This window comes from Symphalangus syndactylus, chromosome 9, assembly GCF_028878055.3.
Source record: "Symphalangus syndactylus isolate Jambi chromosome 9, NHGRI_mSymSyn1-v2.1_pri, whole genome shotgun sequence".
Classification (NCBI taxonomy): Eukaryota; Metazoa; Chordata; class Mammalia; order Primates; family Hylobatidae; genus Symphalangus; species Symphalangus syndactylus.
The window spans coordinates 57699779-57719784 of NC_072431.2; the positions used below are offsets into that span (position 1 = coordinate 57699779).

The window sequence follows — 20006 nt, forward strand, 5'->3', positions numbered from 1 at the left end:
CCCTTCGTCCTGAGCACATCATCATTTGAGTACCTGGCACATAGTAGGTGCTCAATAAATGTTTGTTGACTTTCTAGCAAGTGCTTTGTAGAAGCACTTCAGCATTCAGCAGTGTAACTTTAGGCGAGTTGCTTAATCTTTCTGTGCCTCACTTTCCTCATCTATAAAATGAGGAAATAGCCGGGTGTGGTGGCTCATGCCTGTAATCCCAGCACTTTGGGAGGCCGAGGCAGGCAGATCACTTGAGGTCAGGAGTTCAAGACCAGCCTGACCAACATGGTGAAATCCTGTCTCTATTACAAACACAAAAAATTAGCAGGGCATGGTGGCGGGCGCCTGTAGTCCCAGCTACTTGGGAGGCTAAGGCAGGAGAATCGCTTGAACCTGGGAGGTGGAGGTTGCAATGAGCCAAGATCATGCCACTGTACTCCAGCCTGGGCAACAGAGCAACACTATGTCCCAAAAATAAATAAATACGTACATACATAAGTAAAATAAAATGAGGAAGTAATTCTACCCTCCTTATAAGGTTGTCATGACAATGAAATAAGATTATGGCCAAGCGTGGTGGCTCATGTCTGCAATCCTGGCACTTTGGGAGGCCTGCTTCTTACCCCAATGGAGGAATGACGGTGCCACCTGCCATGACCCTGGAATGCTGCGTCTTATTAACATGAATATTTCTATCTCAGAGGAGATAAAGGATCTCATTGATCAGCTGGGTGAGGGAGGAAGGAGTGTGCATGAGCTGCAGAAGTTGAAGAAAAAATTGGAGATGGAAAAGGAAGAACTCCAGGTGGCCCTGGAAGAAGCTGAGTCTTCCCTGGAGGTAACCGTGGGGCCATCACCTTGGGGACTGTGGACCCTTGGCCAGGCACTGCACATCTTCTTGGCCAGAAAGACTCATGTTTATATTTCTGATAGGTTGAAGAGAGCAAGGTGATTCGAATTCAGTTGGAACTGGCTCAGGTTAAAGCTGACATCGACCGAAGAATCCATGAGAAAGAAGAAGAATTTGAGGCTACCAGGTATGGAGCTGGTGGGACGGGAGGCTGACTCTTGGGAAGTGTGATGGAGCAGAGTCCAGAAACCCCAGTCTCTTCCACCTACTAGTCGTGTGACGTTGGGCAATTCAGGTGAACCTCGCTGAATGTGTTTCCTCATCTATGAAATGGAAATAAAGACTGTACCTCATACTACTGTGTCTAGTTTATGAACACTTTGTTTTTTGGGTTTTTTTGGTTTTTTGGGGGGTTCTTTTTGGTTTTTTTTTTTTGAGGCAGAGTCTTGCTCTGTTGCCTAGGCCGCAGTGTAGTGGTGCGATCCCAGCTCACTGCAACCTCCGCCTCCTGGTTTCAAGCAATTCTCCTGCCTTAGCCTCCCAAGTAGCTGGGATCACAGGCATGTGCCACTGTGCCCAGCTAATTTTTGTATTTTTAGTAGAGACAGGGTTTCACCATGTTGGCCAGGCTGGTCTTGAACTCCTGACCTCAAGTGATCTGCCTACCTCGGCCTCCCAAAGTGCTGGGATTACAGGCATGAGCCACCGTGCCTGGCCTATGAACACTTTAAATGTAGTATTTTAGCCAGGATGGTTAATGAAGCAGAGAATCTGTTATGTGCTTACTGGCTGTTTGTGTATCTTCTTCGGAGAAAAGTCTGTTCTTTGCCCCTTTCAAAAATTGGATCGCTTCTTTTTATTGTTGAGTTGTAAGAGTTCTTTATATATTCTGAACACTAGACTTATCAGATATGATTTGCAAATATTTTTTCCTATTCTATGGGTTGTCTTGTCACTTTCTTAAAGGTATCCATTGAAGCATAAAGGTTATTTAATTTTGGCTGGGCACAGTGGCTCACGCCTGTAATCCTAGCACTTTGGGAGGCTGAGATGGGAGGATCCCTTGAGCTCAGGAGTTTGAGATCAGCCTGGGCAACATAGCAAAACCCCGCTCTAAAAAATAAAAATAAAAATAGCTGGGTGTGGTGGCATGGCCTGTAGTCCCAGTTACTGGGGAGGCTGAGATAGGAAGATCACTTGAGCCCCAGAGTTCAAGGCTGCAGTGAGCTATGATCACACTATTACACCATCACAGAATGTGACGGTTTTTCCATTACAGCCTGAGCCACAGAGTGACTCTAAAACAACAAAATGACCTTCCTTTTATTTCCCCAAAGCATGAAACCCTCATCCCTGTCTTGCACCTTTTTAAGGGTTTGTTTAATTTCACAACATGGTGCCTGTACTCATGCTGATGCTGAGACCTCTCCTCTAGGAAGGCTTAGCACAGACTGAACAGCCAGCCCAGTATGCCAAGGTCTTCTCTGCTTGGACTTACAGGAAGAACCACCAGCGGGCAATTGAGTCCTTGCAGGCCAGCCTGGAGGCGGAGGCCAAGGGCCGGGCAGAGGCACTTCGGCTCAAGAAGAAGATGGAGACGGACCTGAATGAGATGGAAATCCAGCTGGACCACGCCAACAAGAACAACAGTGAACTTGTAAAGACATTGAAAAGGCTGCAACAGCAAATCAAGGTAGTGATCTGGGAGGAGGAGAAATGATACACAAGACACACCATCATCGGTTGAGTCTGAAGGCCTAAAGGGGGCTAACTCAATGCATGTCTTCAGCCAGCATAAAGGCATAAGAGTGAGAATGTGGGGTGGCTGGAAGTCCAGGGAGCAGGAGGCTTGGGGACTATATAAAGAAGAGGCCCTCAACCACCGAAAGTCCAGATTCTGGACAATTGGAAAGATGGACCAAAGGAGGGAAACAGGAAGTAGGGCCCATCTAGATTTTTATTTTATTTATTTATTTGATGGAGTTTTGCTCTTGTCACCCAGGCTGGAGTGCAGTGGCACAATCTTGGCTCCGCCTCCCAGGTTCAAGCAATTCTCCTGCCTCAATCTCCTGAGTAGCTGGGATTACAGGCACCCACCAGCATGCCCAGCTAATTTTTGTATTTTTAGTAGAGACGGGGTTTCACCATGCTGGCCAGACTGATCTCCAACACCTGACCTCAGGTGATCTGCCCGCCTCAACCTCCCAAAGTGCCGGGATTACAGGCATGAGCCACCATGCCCAGCCCTGTCTTGATTTGTAAAATCATTTTTTACTTATTATAAACTATTTCAGACGTAGAGAAATGAAGAACACAACAAAACTCATATACCCACTACTTGCCTTAAAAAATAAACACAAACAGCTGAAGACCCCTTTACAATCATTCCATTATGAGGCTGGTCTTTACAGTATACATAGCTGGAACCACACATCCAACACTTGCTAACTGGAGACATGCCCTAACCAGGTACTGTTTTAGGTGTCCAAGAGTGGACAAGACAATGCTGGGCACATTTGGTGTTCACATGTAGTCCCAGCTACTCAGGAGGCTGAAGAGAGAGGAATGCTTGAGGCCAGGCTTGAGTTCATGACCGGCCTGGGCATCATAGCGAGACCCCATCTCCACAAAAAATAAAATTAGCCAGGTATGGTGGTGCTCGTGCCTGTAGTTCCAGCTACTCAAGAGGCTGAGGTGGAAGGATCGCTTGAGCCCAGGAATTAGAGATTTCAGTGAGCTGTGACTACACCACTGCACTCCAGCCTGGGTGACAGAGTGAGACCCTGTCTCAAAAACAAAACAAAGAGTGGACAAAACGGACAAACATCCCCATGCAGACAGCAACAAAAATAAAACTGTATTATTAAAACTGGTGATAAGTCCTATGGAGAAATAAGAGGACAGGCTGGGCGCAGTGGCTCACGCCTGTAATCCCAGCACTCTGGGAGGCCGAGGTGGGCAGATCACTTGAGGTCAGGAGTTTGAAACCAGCCTGAGCAACATGGCAAAACCCCATCTCTACTAAAAATACAAAAATTAGCCAGGTGTGGTGGCAGGCACCTGTAATCACAGGTACTTGGGAAGGTGAGGCAGGAGAATCACTTGAACCCGGGAGGCGGAGATTGCAGTGAGCTGAGATCATGCCATTGAACTCCAGCCTAGGGGACAGAGCAAGACTCTGTCTCAAAAAAAAAAAAAAAAAAAAAAAAAAAAAAAAAAAAAAAAAAGAGAGAGAGAGAGAAACAAGAGGACAGAAGAGAGCTGAAGATCAGCCTAGCCAAGATTAGAATATGATTGGCAGGGGTCACTGGGAAGGCCTCCTGGAGAAGGCTATGCTGGGAACACCAGGTGCTCTATCATCAGGAAAGGTTTGACTTCATGTTGACCTCATGTTAGATAACTTCCTGGGTCCTGGCCCTGCTGGGGCTCCACCATACCATAAACTTCCCAAGACCAGGTCTGTTCCTCACTCTTCTTCTGTGGCCTCCTCGCCTGCCCAGTTTCCTGCTGAACCCAGTCGATAAAGGTCACAGCGCCCTCACGCCTGGCCACCCCCAAGGTGATTCCACGGCCCAATGTATGGGCTGAGGCTGGGTCCGTGTGCCCCCCAGGACCTGCAGGTCCAGATGGACGAGGATGCCAGGCAGCACGAGGAGCTGCGGGAGCAGTACAACCTGCAGGAGCGGCGCCTGAGCCTGCTGCAGACGGAGCTAGAGGAGGTGCGCTCAGCCCTGGAGGGCAGCGAGCGTTCACGCAAGCTGCTGGAGCAGGAAGTGGTGGAGATCACCGAACGGCACAACGAGATCAACATCCAGGTAGGACAGGGCTCCTGGGTCAGTGCCACTCGCACCCACACTCCGGGGGTTAGGGGGTGCTGGGGTGAGGCCAGGATGGTGCCCAAACCACGTGAGCCCCCTCAAAACTCAGAGGCAGGCAGTGCACCCCACTCAGCAAATCCTCAAAACTCATCTGCAGAGCTTTTTGTAAAATTGTGACTTAAAAGTCCAGGATATAAAATATATCCCAGCCTGGGCCGGGCACTGTGGCTCATGCCTATAATCCCAGCACTTTGGGAGGCCCAGGCGGGCAGATCACCTGAGGTCAGGAGTTCGAGACCAGCTTGGCCAACATGATGAAACCCCGTCTCTACTAAAAATACAAAAATCAGCCAGGTGTGGTGGCACACACCTGTAATCCCAAGTACTCAGGAGGCTGAAGCAGGAGAATTGCTTGAACCTGGGAGGCAGAAGTTGCAGTGAGCCAAGATCATGCCACTGCACTCCAGCCTGGGTGACAGAGTGACCGTCTAAAAAAAAAAAAAAAAATATATATATATATATATATATATACACACACACATTCCAACCTGGCCAACATGGTGAAACCCCATCTCTACTAAAAATACAATAATTAGCCAGGTGTGGTGATACATACCACAATCCCAGCTGCTACTTGGGAGGCTGAGGCACAAGAATCACTTGAACCCTGGAGGTTGAGGATGCAGTGAACCAAGATCATGCCACTGCATTCCAGCCTGGGTGACAGAGCGAGACTCTGACTCAAAAATAAAAATAAAATAAAATATATAATCCTGGCCAGGCACAGTGGCTCACGTCTGTAATCCCAGCACTATATGGGAGGCAGAGGTAGGAGGATTGCTTGAGGCCAAGAGTTCAAGACCAACCTAGGCAACATAGCCAGACTGTCTCTAAAAACATATGAAAAATTAGTTGGGTGTGGTGGTGTGCATCTGTAGTCCCAGGTACTTGGAAGGCTGAGGTAGGAGGATTGCTTGAGCCTAAGAGATTGAGGCTGCAGTGAGCTGTGATTGCACAACTGCATAATCCAGCCCGAGTAACAGAGCAAGATCCTGCCTAAAAAAAAAAAAAAAAAAAAGAATGCAGGAGAGGCACCCATACCCCATGCCATGCAGAGGGCCCAGGGCCATTTCCTGTTGGGGTCTGGCAAGCATGTCTGGCAGAGGTCGTGTTCTTTCCTGGACACAGGAAGGCCCACGCAGACACCTGGCTCATAGTGATATCTCCATTTCTTCCTCCAGAACCAGAGCCTCCTCGTGGTCAAACGCAAGCTGGAGTCAGATGTCCAGCGCATCTCCAACGAGCACGAGGAGCTCATCAGTGAGTTCCGCTCAGCCGAAGAGAGGGCCAAGAAGGCCATGATGGATGTAAGTGCGTGTGCCCCTTGCTGCTGGCAGGCGGGGCCTGGGCGCCTGCTGAGGACCAGGCTGCCTGGGCAGGAAGGCCACCTCCTCCCATCGTGGGCCACTGTGGACCCGAGCATGGTTCCCTGCCAGGGAGAATGTGGCCCTGCTCTGGAGGAGCCCAAGGCTTTTCTAAAAAGCCACACACGTGAAAGTAAGAAAGAATTACAAGCTCTAGGTGATTATGTGAAAGATTATAGCACAAGGCCCGGGGTCTTGCATCAAAGAAGCCATCAAAGTGGGTTCATCTGGGCAGCCTTTTTGGCAGTGGGATGCATTAAAACATCCTTGGGCCAGGCATGGTGGCTCACGCTTGTAATCCCAGCACTTTGGGAGGCCAAGGCAGCAGGATTGCTTGAGGCCAGAAGTTCAAGACCAGCCTGGGCAACATAGCAAGACCCTGTCTCTACTAAAAATGTTAAAAATTAGCCGGGCGTCATGGCATGTGCCTGTAGTCCCAGCTACTCAGAAGGCTGAAACGGGAGGATCACCTGAACCCAGGAGTTTGAGGTTGCAGTGAGTCATGATCCCGCCACTGCACTGCAGCCTGGGCGACAGAATAAGACCCTGTCTCAAAACATGAAATAATAACAATAACAATAAAATCAAACAGCCTTGAGGGAAGCGCTAGTAAAAGGAAGATGGATGAGCCCAGGGACGCAGAGGAGGACATTGGCGGATGAGCCTGGGGACGCAGAGGAGGATGTTGGCAGGATGTGCCCCCAAGTGCTCTCAGCCCAGTATCCCTTCGGGTGTTCGCACCAGCCTCAAGTGGTGGGTTCTGTTTACTCCCCATTTGGAAGATGAAGGAATACAGATTTTCATCATCAGGTTCCTCTCACTTGATTGAAATCCCAGGAGTTCAGGAACATTGCTGGTCTTACTTATTGCTACCTCCCAAGAGCACAGGCCCATGTCCGGCCCACCTAGACCCTCATGAACATTTGTGGAATGAATGTAAGGAGAAAGGGACTGAGAGGGGATAAGCAACATGCTGAAGGTCACTCAGGGCCGGACACAGTCCTGGGTCTTCCATCTCCAGAGGATGTGCTTTTCCCACCCTCCATGCTGTGCCCCTCATGGAGATGGCAGTCAGTAGGGTTTGGCTTGAGTGTGCCCAGCTGGTGGGAGTCTGTGGGGATGGGAGGCATGAGTTTGTCGGGGCAAAGGGGAGCATAGGGCACCCCTTCCACCAAACTCCAGCAGCATGTCAGTAGGGCTCCCCTTGTCAACCAGTTGGTTTCCTAGAGACCAGAAGACAAGGCCTCACGTCTCTCAAAGGAGCTATGAGCCTGGGTAGCACCCAGCTCCAACTCTTGATCTTCTTTTCCCCACCCGCAGGCTGCCCGCATGGCAGAAGAACTCCGGCAAGAGCAGGACCACTGCATGCACCTGGAGAAGATCAAGAAGAACTACGAGGTCACCATCAAAGACCTGCAAGCCAAGATGGAGGAGGCTGAGCAGCTGGCTCTGAAAGGCGGCAAGCGAACCATCATGAAGCTGGAGGCCAGGGTAAGGGCAATGCAGGGCTCAGCCAAGGGAAGAATAAGGATCTGGCGGGATGGGGGGTATGTGTGTGAGATGCCTGTCTTTTGCCAAAAACATGTCCTGCATTTGATGAAGAATCGGGTTATGCAAGTGCTAGGAAAGAAGAGGAAATTGAAAGGACCAGGTGCAGTGGCTCACGCCCATAATCCTAATACTTTAGGAGGCCAAGGTGGGAGGATCACTTGAGGCCAGGAGTTTGAGACCAGCCAGGGCAACATAGTGAGACCTCCATCTCTAAAAAAAAAAAAAAAAAAAAATATGTTAAATTAGCTGGGTGTGGTGGCACATGCCTGTAGTCCCAGCTACTCAGGAGGCTGGGTTGGGAGGATTGCTTGAGCCCAGGATTGCTTGAGCCCAGGAGATTGAGGCTACAGTGAGCTATGATAGCACTACTGCACTTCAGCCTGGGTGACAGAGCCAGACCCTGTCTCAGAAAAAAAGAGAAAAGAAGGAAAGAAAGAAAGAAGGAAGGGAGGGAAAGAAAGAGAAAAGGAAATTGAGGGAAGAGCTCTAATTTCTCTCAAGTTCTCCTCTCTTCTTTCCCTCTCTGTCACCTTCCTCCCCAGAATGTCCTCAGCCTCAAGCAGAGCAGTCCCCAATATTCTCCTTGCCTTTTCTTACTCACTGAAAGAAAACAAGCCTTAGTCTTTACCCCATGAAATGCCAGAGCTGGAAGGGCCCAGAAGATTCCATCATTTTGTCTGACTCCCTAACACCCTCATTTCCCAGAGGAGGGAATTTGAGGCTCAAGAGAAAGTGTCTGACAACCACAGCATGGCCTGTAAAAGGCAGAGCCCACCCGACTCTCCTGTCCAGGGTCCATCCCCTCCCCTCTGGGCAGGCGGTGGACACTGCAGCCACAACGCCCCTGTCTGAGGCCACTGAGCTCTGAAGCTCAAAACCACATGTTCCAGGAGGCTGAGGCAAGAGGATCGCTTGAGCGCAGGAGGTCAAGGCTGCAGTAAGCCATGATCATGCCACTGCCCTCCAGCCTGGGCAACAGAGCGGGACCCTGCCAAAAAAACAAAAAACAAAACACACGCGTTCACTCAGCCACATTCCTCTCTTCCTCCCACAGATCAAGGAACTAGAGACAGAGCTGGATGGGGAACAGAAACAGCACGCGGAGACAGTCAAGACGCTGCGTAAGAATGAGCGTCGCCTCAAAGAGCTGGTCTTCCAGACGGAGGAGGACCACAAGACCAACCAGCGCATGCAGGAGCTGGTGGAGAAGCTACAGAACAAGCTGAAGGTCTACAAGAGGCAGATCGAGGAGGCGGTGGGTGTCCATGCGCCTCCCCACTCCTCCTTCCCTGACGCTTGTTTCTCAGTGCGGGTCGCCAGCCTTGCTGGGAATTAACCACAGGGAAAGAAGCAAGCATTGGCCCTAAGATGACTCTGCGAGGCTCATGTCCATGGCGTCTCCTCCTTGGAATCCAGTGGGAGGGAGGACCAGACACTACACACCAGAGATAAGAACTTGTAAAGGGCCCAGGCACAGTGGCTCATGCCTGTAATCCCAGCACTTTGGGAGGTCGAGGTGGGTGGATCACCTGAGGTCAGGAGTTCGAGACCAGCCTGGCCAACATGGTGAAACCCATCTCTACCGAAAATACAAAAATTAGCCAGGCATGGTGGCGGGCACCTTAATCCCAGCTACTTGGGAGGCTAAGGCAGGAGAATTGCTGGAACCCAGGAGGTGGAGTTTGCAGCAAGCCAAGATCAGACCACTGCACTCCAGCCTGGGCGACAGAGCGAGACTGTCTCTCAAAAAAAAAATTTTTTTTAATGCACACTTAACCAGAACCAGCCATGTTTATGCCCCGTTTCCCGCCATGCCTTTGTCGCAGGAGGACCAGGCCAACCAGACCTTGGCTCGATACAGGAAGACGGTGCACGAGCTGGATGACGCTGAGGAGCGGGCCGGCATGGCAGAGACCGCCCTAAACAAGCTGCGCACCAGACACCGCGTGGCCGGCAAGGGCATCACCTCCGTGGAGATCATCCAGGTGTCCAAGACAGGCACCTCGAAAACCCTTTCTGAGGAGTAAGGCCCTCCGTGTCCTAGGCCACAGCCGGTAGGTGTGGACTCTGCTCTGGACGGTCTCGCTCAGAGCGCTCCTTCCCTGCACTGGCTTTGCTCCTAGTATTGGTACTATGTGACCCAGCCATACTCCCCCTGCTCCCCAGCTCCAGTCTTTGTCACACCCAGTCTCATGCAACAGGAACCCCAAAGCTCTTCCCCTCCCTCTTCAGCTGCAAAACTCCTCTAGAGTGTCACAGCCCTCGGGTGGGGTGCTGTTCACCTGTATCACAGGTTCTGGCCATCTGCACAGAAGGGCGGTTCCCAAGTGTGATGCCACTTGACACTAGCCTCGGAAACTAGGTGCTTAGTACACAGTCACAGGGACGTCCACAAGGTTATGGCAATGTGTGTTATCTTTCGTGTCCTCCACAATATCATTCTTCACTGGAGATTTCATCAATCCTGGTTGAATTCAGGTCTCTAACACTAAGAAAATGATAATTATCATCACAGCTACCATTTCTTGAACACTGAGTGCAGGTGGGATTTTAAGGAAACAATTTAGTCTTTATTCCCCTTAATTCAGTACTAATCAAGGACGAAAAATGTTGGAGATAAATATATAAAAGTTAAAATAGGCTAGGCACAGTGGCTTGTGCCTGTAAATCCTAGTACTTTCGGAGGCCAAGGTGGGAAGATGGTTTAAGCCCGGGAGTTCAAGACCAGCCTGGGCAACACAATGAAAACCTGTCTCTACAAAAATAAAAAAACATTACCAGGCCTGGTGGTGCACACCTGTAGTCCCAGTTACTCAGGAGGCTGAGATAGGAGGATCCCTTGAGCCCAGGAGTCTGAGGTTACAATGATCTATGACCATACCACTGCATTCCCGCCTGGGCAACACAGTGAGGCCCCATCTCAAAGAAAAAAAAGTCAAAATACTAGTTTTATTTATTTATTTATTTGAGAGGGAGTCTTGCTCTGTCACCCGGCTGGAGTGCAGTGGTGGGATTTCAGCTCACTGCAACCTCTGCCTCCCAGGTTCAAGCAATTCTCCCGAGTAGCTAGGACGACTACAGGTGTGCACCACCATGCCCAGCTAATTTTTGTATGTTTAGTAGAGACAGGGTTTCACCATGTTGGCCAGGATGGTCTCAATCTCTTGACCTTGTGATCTGCCTGCCTCAGCCTCCCAAAGTGCTGGGATTACAGGCATGAGCCACCGTGCCTGGCCCAAATACCAGTTTTAATATGCCATAATTCTAGATTGAGGATGTGGCTTTAATGTGTGTCCACCGTAGGCATCCTCGTACTTTGCCTCAAAATTAAAGATACCTGAAACCCCAACTCTACTAAAAATACAAAATTAGCCAGGTGTGGTGGCACACGCCTGTAATCCCAGCTGCTCGGGAGGCTGAGGCACTAGAATTGCTTGAACCCAGGAGGCACATGTTGCAGTGAGCCGAAATCACGCCACTGCACTCCAGCCTGGGTGACAGAGCAAGACTCTGTCTCAAAAAAAAAACCAAAAACAAAAAAAAACCTGCAGGACTGAACAAATGCAGGCTTGATCCCTGGGGAGCAGCCACTATTCCCAGGAGAGGAACGATCAGAACCCATCATCCAGGGGAGTAGATCTAAAAGGAGAGATTAGATGGGGCTCAGCTCTTTCTTCCCGGTTCCTTATTCCAAAAAACAAGATCAATCACTCCTTTTCCCATGGACAGAAGCAAAAGGAAAGTGAAGAGTAAGGCACAGAATGTGATTCTGGAGGAGTGGATCCCAAAACATGGTCCCGGGACCAGCAGCATCAGTGTCACCTAGGACGTTCTTAGAAATGCCTATTCTTAGGCCTGGCTCCAGACCTACTGCATCAGCAGCTCCGGGGGTGGGCCCAGCATCTGTGATTTAGCAAGCCCTCCAGATGACTCAGATGTGTGACTGAGTTTGAGAACCACCCAGATACATGGAGCCAGGGTGCGGAGGTTTCTCCTTTAACAAGAGCCAAGTGCTAAGAAAGAAAAGGCAACTCAAAGGGCTGGGCGCAGTGTCTCACGCCTCTAATCCCAACACTTTGGGAGGCCAAGGTGGGAGGATCACTTGAGGCCAGAAGTTCGAGACCAGCCTGGGCAACATAGCAAGACCCTATTCCCTACAAAAAAATGTAAAAAATGAGTGTGGTTGTGGCTAAGTGCATGGAAAATGCTTTTCACTCTCTTTTCTACCCTACAAGGTAGGTATAAATATCCCCATTTGTCAGGTGAAGAAAATGAGCTTGGAGAAGTTTGGTGACTTGCTCATGGTCACACACACCCTGTGCTATGAAAAGGCAAGTTATCTTTTATTTGAAGTTACTGTGGAGATTGATATGGTTGCCCTCTGTGTGGGATTAATCAGGGCAGCAACAAATCAAAGACTGTTTCACTTCGGGAGGTGGGATGGGGCTGAACCCTAAGCACCAACCTCCATGGCTTCTGGGAATTATATCTGGCCTCACTGAATCAACACCTTGTTGAATCAGCCCCTAGTGAGGAGGGTAAGGTTCCCTGCTCAGTTACGATTTGCTATCTTTCAGTAATGGCGGTCAGTTTGGGTTTTGGCCAAAAGCGATAACCCCATTTAACTTTGACGTGAAGCTGAGCTTTATCTGACCGTTTGCTTAGGGAGGAGATAAAATATGGGGCACAGAATCTTTTTCTGAATTCTTTAATCCTGAAATAATGGTTAGGTCAGGAAGATAAGGAAATCAGAAGCTTGTCTCTGCATTAATGTGTAACCATCTCCTTTCAGGGCAAAAACCTGAAAGGGATCCCTCCCAGTGAGCTCTGACCTAGGTGGGAACTACTCATGAGGCTTCCTGCACACCCAGACTCAGAAGACAGTTCAGCTCCTTCCACTAGGAGTCTTAGGCTCCAGGATTAGACATCCTTTAAAGCAGGTCCCCTGCCCTGGTTTGGCTGGACCTGGTACAATTGCTCTGTCACAGCAAGGATCTACTTCCATGCCATCAGGCTGCCATCCTGCCACTGGCACCCAGAGGTGATGAGGCTGTGCCTCTGGGGTCTACTCTCCATGTCCTGATCCATCCATTTTGTTTTTATTTAATAAGCCAGGCATGATGGCAGGTCCTCGTAATCCCAGCTACTCAGGAGGTTGAGGCAGGAGAATTGCTTGAACCTGCGAGGCTGGGCAACAAGAGCGAGACTCTGTCTCCAGAAAAATAAAAAAATTTTAAAAACTGAAAAGAAAAAAATTAAAAACATAAAAATAAAATATTTTAACAGAAATTTAAGAGAATAAATAAAACCGATCCTTCACCAGGCAGAGGAGAGAAGGGAATTCCAGATAGAAGGCCCAACACACACAAAAGTGCAAAGGTGGGATGTGTGCAAGGGCACAGGCTGGCTGGAGTAGATGGGCTCAGGATGAGGCCAGAGAGCTGCAGCGCGGTGGGGGATGAAGCTAGCAGGGTAGGGTAGGCAGGGGTGAGGCTGTGAATGGCTGTACTGGGTGCAAGTATTCCATAAACTCCATAAGGAAACCTTACTAATTTTAAAAATCCATTTGTGGGATGTGACGTGAAGTAGCTTTTCTTTCTTTGAAAGATGGTCACATCACAATAGCAAAACCCCTTGTGACACATCACAGGCAGGCTCTCAGGGAGAGCTCTGTATCCCAGCGCACTGCACTCTGAGCCCACTCAATGACTTGTATGGGCACATTATGCCCAAAGGTGTCTCTAAACCCTCAAAACCTCATGCAGAACAAGCTAGGTATAACTCAACAGTATCCATTACTAGGAAGGAAGCCTTTGCAGAAGCTTCCTAGGCATCCCAGGGAGCTGTCTTTCCAGCAAGACAGGAGCAAAGATGTCAGAGCTCCCAGCTCTGACCCACATGGACTTGCTCACCTTGCTCACTCTCTCTCTCTCTCTTTCCAGGGTAATACAGATCTCAGCTACAGTCCATTGAGAGGGAGCAAATATGAAAACAGAAAACTGGGTCTGTCCTGAGAATGTTTACTATGCAAAAGAAAGTGCAAGCCAGGAAGAGACAGGTGGTGAAGAATAAAGGGTGCTACGGTGGAAAATGAGCTTGGGAATGTAAAACCCGCCATTAGAGGAATGAAAATGAGTGGGGCTTCTCTGGGACGGCAGTAAGCATTTGGATGACAGTAATGATGGATCTGTTTCAGTTGAGTTCCTACATGTTCATGTCAAGGACGGAATATGTAATGTCTGTGACCCGGCTGTTCTCTACAAAGAATTCCTCATGTTGACAATGTTAATGTCCCAATATAGCTTAAATAAAAGAAACATTTAAAAAAATAGACCAACTGGAGCTTCTTTGCTTTCTTAGAGAGTCTTGCTCTGTGGCTCGGGCTGGAGTGCAGTGGCACAATCATGGCTCACTGCAGCCTTGAACTCCTGGGTACAGGCAATCTTCCTGCCTCTGCCTCTAGTACAGTACAGTAGCAGTACCGATGTGCAGCTATGCCAGGCTAACTTTTATTTTTCTAGAGATGGGTTCTCACTATGTTGCTCTGACAGGTCTTGAATTCTTAGGCTCAAGCAATCCTCCCACCTCAGCCTCCCAAAGTGTTGGGATTACAGGCATGAGCCACTACACTAGACTTGGAGCTTGTTTTTAAATGGAGAAATTTTCTTTTCCTAAGACTTATCCAAAGGCAATTTTTACCACTGCCATATAAAAAAGTTTGGTTGCATCCCTATATACTAATTCACAGGCTTGCTTCTACTGGAAACCATGAAAACAATACAGTCTTGGTGAAGTTCTTTCCAAATTTTGAAAGTCAGTATCAGAGAAATGAAAACAAACTAGGTTTCTTAAAGCCAAGAAAGTTAGGGAAGCTCTGGAGCAGGTCAAGTCCATCCAAGCTAATGCTCCACATGGCCCCTGCACGTTCCGTCTCATCTCCCAGGATGTCTAGACACCAATGGGTCAGCTCCGTGAGGGCAGGCAGTTAGCTATTTTGTTCACTACTATATCCTCAGCAACTAGAGACTGCCAGGGCTGAAGTGTGCACACAGTAAACACATATAGAGTAAATGAAAGAATGAGCTGCCTCCCAGGGTAGTGTCCTTCCTGACATTGCCAGAAAGTTCTTCCTTCAATCCGAATGAGACCTGCCCCCCGGTGGCATCTGCATGCTGACTTGCTATTTCTTCCTTTTTAAAATTTTTTTGAGACAGTCTCACTCTGTCACACAGGCGGGAGTGCAATGGCACGATCTTGGCTCACTGCAACCTCTGCCTCCCGGGTTCAAGCGGTTCTCCTGCCTCAGCCTCCCAAGTAGCTGGGATTACAGGCATGCACCACCACGCCTGGCTAATTTTTGTATTTTTAGTAGAAACGGGGTTTCACCATGTTGGCCAAGCTGGACTCAAACTCCCGACCTCAGGTGATCCCCCCACCTCAGCCGCCCAAAGTGCTGGGATTACAGGCATGAGCCACTGGCCCCAGCCACTGACCTGGTGTTTCTACCCAAAGCCCTACAGAACAACCTTCATGGAAGTGAGTTCTCAAGATAGGTTCCTACAATTTTTCTCTTCTCTAGGCTGAACATTCCTGAGTCCGTCAACCTTCCCTCGTGTGGTAGGGTTTCCGTTGTGATCTTCTAATACTCCTCGACCCTTTCCTTTCCTTGCTCTCCCAGTCTTTGGAGAGCTGTGGTGGGGGCAACACCATGAGGGAGGGCTCCCTGCCAGTTCCCAGCCCTCAGAACACACTGGCTCTCTGGGAATGGCGTGTCTTCCAGCATTCTGACCTCTCTCCATCTGTTGGCAAGCAGAAATCACTGTCTAGGGTGGTGGAGAGAGGAACACTACTTCTTTGGTGGGTCCCTCTCCACCTTCACACAAGGGCACATCAACCCTGTGATAGTTCTGAACTTGGCACTCTCTGCTGGGCAAGGTGTTTCAAGCCTGTGATTCCAGAACTTTGGGAGGCCGAGGTAGGAGGATCACTTGAGGCCAGGAATTCAAGACCAATCTGGGCAACATATCGAGACCCTGTCTCTACAAAAAATGTAAAAATTAGCCAACCATGGTGGTACACGCCTGTATTCCTGGTTACTTGGGAGCCTGAAGAAGGAGGATCACTTGAGCCTGGGAGGTCGAGGCTGCAGAGAGCTCTGATTACATCACTGCACTCCAGCCTGGGTGGCAAAGCGAGACCCTATCTCAAAAAAATAAGCTGGGCGTTCTCTATCGGAGCCCTGGAGAGAACTTTGGTTCCTTCTATGCAATTGGACCAAATGTGATAACACTGCCCTCTGGTGGCAGGGTCTCTAACTGCTGCATGTGGATTTCCCGGAAGACACCAAATCACAGAATCTTAGACTTGTATATTAGAAAATTCTAGGGCTGGAAGGGGCATTTAAAGGGCATCTAGACCAACTCTGAAGCAGCTGGGGATTCCCCTCCATAACATCCCTGAAAAAAATGATAATCCAACTTCTACGTGAACCTTCCCAGTGAAAAAAGGCAGCCCATTCCAGTTTTTAATTTTGTTCTGAGACAAAACAAAACCAAAACCAGGGTCTTACTCTGTTGCCCAGACTGGAGTGCAGTGGTGTGATGATAGCTCACTGCAGCCTCAATCTCCCAGGTTCAAGGGACCCTCCCGTCTCAGCCTCCTAAGTAACTTGGACTACAGCTGCATACCACCACACCCAGCTGATTTTTTTGTTTGTTTTTTGTAGAGATGGGATCTCACTATGTTGCCCAGACTAGCTTTGAACTCCTGGGCTCAAGTGATTCTCCCACCTTGGCCTCCCACAGTGCTGGGATTACAGGTGTGAGCCAGCCATTGTGCCCAGCCCCATTCCAGTTTTGACTAATGATCATGGTCAAAAAGTCCCACTTAATATTGAATGAGAATGTATGTCCCTGCATTTTGCCCTTACTTTGCTCCAGCCTTCACCTCTATAATTACATAAGTCAAATCTGTACACTCTGAAGTCAGACAGATACAAGTTCCACTTTCCCGGCAGTGTGACTTTGCAATTAGACACTTGCCCAGTTTCTTCTAGCATTCCGTAGGACTTCAACACTTGTCCTCCGGCTAGGGATTTGTCATGAAAAGGTCAACCTTGAGTTATGGTTGAATCAAAGGCTAAAAGGGAACCTGTCAGCTATTATAAGGGATTCTTCTTCCCACTTCTTCCTGAGCCCTGGCTTAAGCTAATAAAAAATGTGTTCTGTAGCTTTGCAGTAATACTTCCATAAAACTTCCCTCTACAGATACTTCCATAAAACTTCCCTCTACAGATGTTTTTTGTTTGTTTTTGTTTTTTTGAGACGGAGTTCTGCTCTTGTTGCCCAGGCTGGAGTACAACGGCACAATCTCAGCTCACCGCAACCTCCACCTCCCAGGTCCAAGTGATTCTCATGCCTCAGCCTCCCAAGTAGCTGGGATTACAGGCATCCACCACCACACCTGGCTAATTTTTGTATTTTTAGTAGAGATTTTTAGAGAGATTTAGTTTCACCATGTTGCCCAGGCTGGTCTTGAACTCCTGATCTCAGGTGACGTGTCTGCCTCGGCCTCCCAAAGTGGTGGGATTACAGGTGTGAGCCACTGTGCCTGGCCTGCAGATGTTTTTAAAAACCAACTTTAAATAAGGCAACAATAAAGTAACCAGACTGAAGGGAGAAATGCATTATGGGAATTAGGTCTGGTGATCAGAAAGGCTCCCGTAGGAGTAGGTACAGGGTGCCACAGGAGAGGCACTCAGCTCAGTCTTGGAGGATAAAGGAATGTGTCTGGAAGAAGTCATGTCTCTGCTGAAGCTTAAGGGTGAGTAGGAGTTAGGCATCCAGGGGAGAGAGGGCTTGCGGGAAGGAAGAGTGGGAGAGCAGGAGGAGGTAGGTAGGGTGTGTCAGCTAAGAGTGTGCTCGGCTGCAGGTGGCAGCACACTGAGCCAACAATGGCATACGTGGCAGAGACATTTAACAATCTCACACACACACACACACCCCACCCTGCCCCAGCAGATGGTTTCAGAATGAGTGCAGTGTGAAAGCGCCAGGTCTCCACCTTTCCATCCTGCAGCACCCTTGGGCCTGTCAAGGTGATTGCCACAGCGTTAGGCATCATATCTTCCCCTGCCATGTTTAAGCCAGTAAAAAGATAATGGCCGGGCGCTGTGGTTCACGCCTGTAATCCCAGCAGTTTGGGAGGCTGAGGCAGGTGGATCACGAGGTCAGGAGATCAAGACCATCCTGGCTAATGCGGTGAAACCCCGTCACTACTAAAAATACAAAAAACTAGCAGGGCGTGGTGGCGGGTGTCTGCAGTCCCAACTACTCAGGAGGCTGAGGCAGGAGAATGGCATGAACCGGGGAGGCGGAGCTTGTAGTGAGCCGAGAACTTACCATCTCTCTTTTTTTTTTTTTTTTGACACGGAGTCTCGCTCTGTGCCCAGGCTGGAGTGCAGTGGCACGATCTCGGCTCACTGCAAGCTCCACCTCCCGGGTTCATGCCATTCTCCTGCCTCAGCCCTCCCGCGCCCCCCCAAGTAGCTGGGACTACAGGCGCCCACCACCACACCCGGCTAATTTTTTTGTATTTTTAGTAGAGACGGGGTTTCACTGTGTTAGCCAGGACGGTCTCGATCTCCTGACCTTGTGATCCGCCTGCCTCGGCCTCCCAAAGTACTGGGATTACAGGCGTGAGCCACTGTGCCCGGCCTGAACTTGCCATCCTTTTATCAAGGAGTACATTTTTTTCCAGAAGCTCCCCATGAAACGAACTCGTGAGTGTTGATTGGCAGAAATTGATGGCACACGCCATCCCAAAACCAACTAGTGGCAAGTGGGAATTGGCTTGCTGCATTAGACGTGGACCAATCGTGGTTCATTCCCTGGACTTGGGGAGGGCCTAGCTTCCCTGAGAGCCACCAGAACAAAAGTAGGGAAGCCAAGTAGGGAAAGGTGTTGTGTGGGCAGCCAGCGTCTACCACATAGATGATGTGGTTAGAGACAAAGGTGATAGATCACAGAGACCTCTGTGACTTGTTACGGAGTGCAGACTTTATTCTAAGGGTGAAAGAGATGTGTCCGATGGTTTCCTCATGATCCGATTCAGGTCCTGTATATAATGTAGGTGAGGTTGTATCTCACCTACTGCATCACACTGGAAGACACATGACGTCAACCTAAACTCTGTTCGTGATGTCAACTTTGATCACTTGATTAAGGTGTCCACTTCCATCAAGAAAACAACTGGTGTGGGCTGTTCAAGACTCCCAACTCCAACTCCCCAGGTGCGGTGGCTCATGCCTGTAATCCCAGCACTTTGGAAAGCTGAGGCGGGCAGATCATGAGGTCAGGAGTTCAAGACCAGCCTGACCAACATGGTGAAATCCCCGTCTCTATTAAAAATACAAAAATTAGCCGGCTGTGGTGGCACATGCCTATAATCCCAGCTACTCAGAAGGCTTGAATCGCTTGAATCCAGGAGGCAGAGGTTGTAGTGAGCCGAGATTGTGCCACTGCACTCCAGCCTGGGTGACAGAGCGAGACTTCGTTTCAAAACAAAGAAACAAAAAAGACTCCCAATTTCACAAAAGCCAAAAACAAAAAAAAGGCTGGTGACTTTGTCGCTAGTCCCAGCTACTTGGGATACTTGGGAGGCTGAGGCAGGGTCACTTGGGCCCAGGAGTTCAAGGCTGTGGTAGCTGTGATCGCACCTGTGAATAGCCACTGCACTCTACCCTGAGCAACACAGCAAGACCCCATCTCAAAAAAAAAGACTGAGGTGAAGAACTGTTCCAGATTAGACTAAAGAAACACAAGAACTAAGTGCAACAATTGATCTCAGATTGGCTCCAGGATTGAGGAAAAAAAAAAAAGCTAGAAATGACATTATTGACCAGGCACAGTGGCTCACACCTGTGATCCCAGCACTTTGGGTGCCTGACGCAGGCAGGTCACTTGAGTCCAGGAGTTTGAGACCAGCCTGGGCAACATGGTGAAACTCCATCTCTACTAAAAATACAAAAATTAGCCGGGCATAGTGGCCCGCACCTGTAATCCCAGTTACTCAGGTGGTTGAGGCACAAGAATCGCTTGAACCCTGGAGGCAGAGGTTGCAGTGAGCTGAGATCGCATCACTGCACTCCAGCCTGGGCGACAGGGCAAGACTCTGTCAGAAAAATGAAAAAAATAAATTAAAAAAAAAAGTAAAAAAAAGACATTATTGAGGCCGGGCGCGGTGGCTCACGCTTGTAATCCCAGCACTTTGGGAGGCTGAGGTGGGCAGATCACGAGGTCAGGAGATCGAGACCACGGTGAAACCCCGTCTCCACTAAAAAATAAAAAAAATTAGCCAGGCGCGGTGGCGGGC

The 20006-nt window shown here is 49.2% G+C and overlaps 1 protein-coding gene across 1 annotated transcript in view; it reads left to right on the forward strand.

The window, feature by feature from the left end:
- The window catches only part of LOC129489585 (myosin-16), a 72195-nt gene extending 58240 nt beyond the window's left edge, over positions 1-13955 (forward strand). The window contains exons 35-43 of the mRNA XM_055292405.2: positions 693-829; positions 925-1028; positions 2342-2534; positions 4453-4656; positions 5901-6026; positions 7404-7574; positions 8689-8889; positions 9461-9688; positions 13577-13955. Of these exons, the coding sequence (XP_055148380.1) occupies positions 693-829; positions 925-1028; positions 2342-2534; positions 4453-4656; positions 5901-6026; positions 7404-7574; positions 8689-8889; positions 9461-9661 (1337 nt within the window). The 3' untranslated portion in view covers positions 9662-9688; positions 13577-13955. The remainder of the gene's footprint in view (positions 1-692; positions 830-924; positions 1029-2341; positions 2535-4452; positions 4657-5900; positions 6027-7403; positions 7575-8688; positions 8890-9460; positions 9689-13576) is intronic.
- The last annotated feature ends 6051 nt before the right edge of the window (positions 13956-20006 follow it).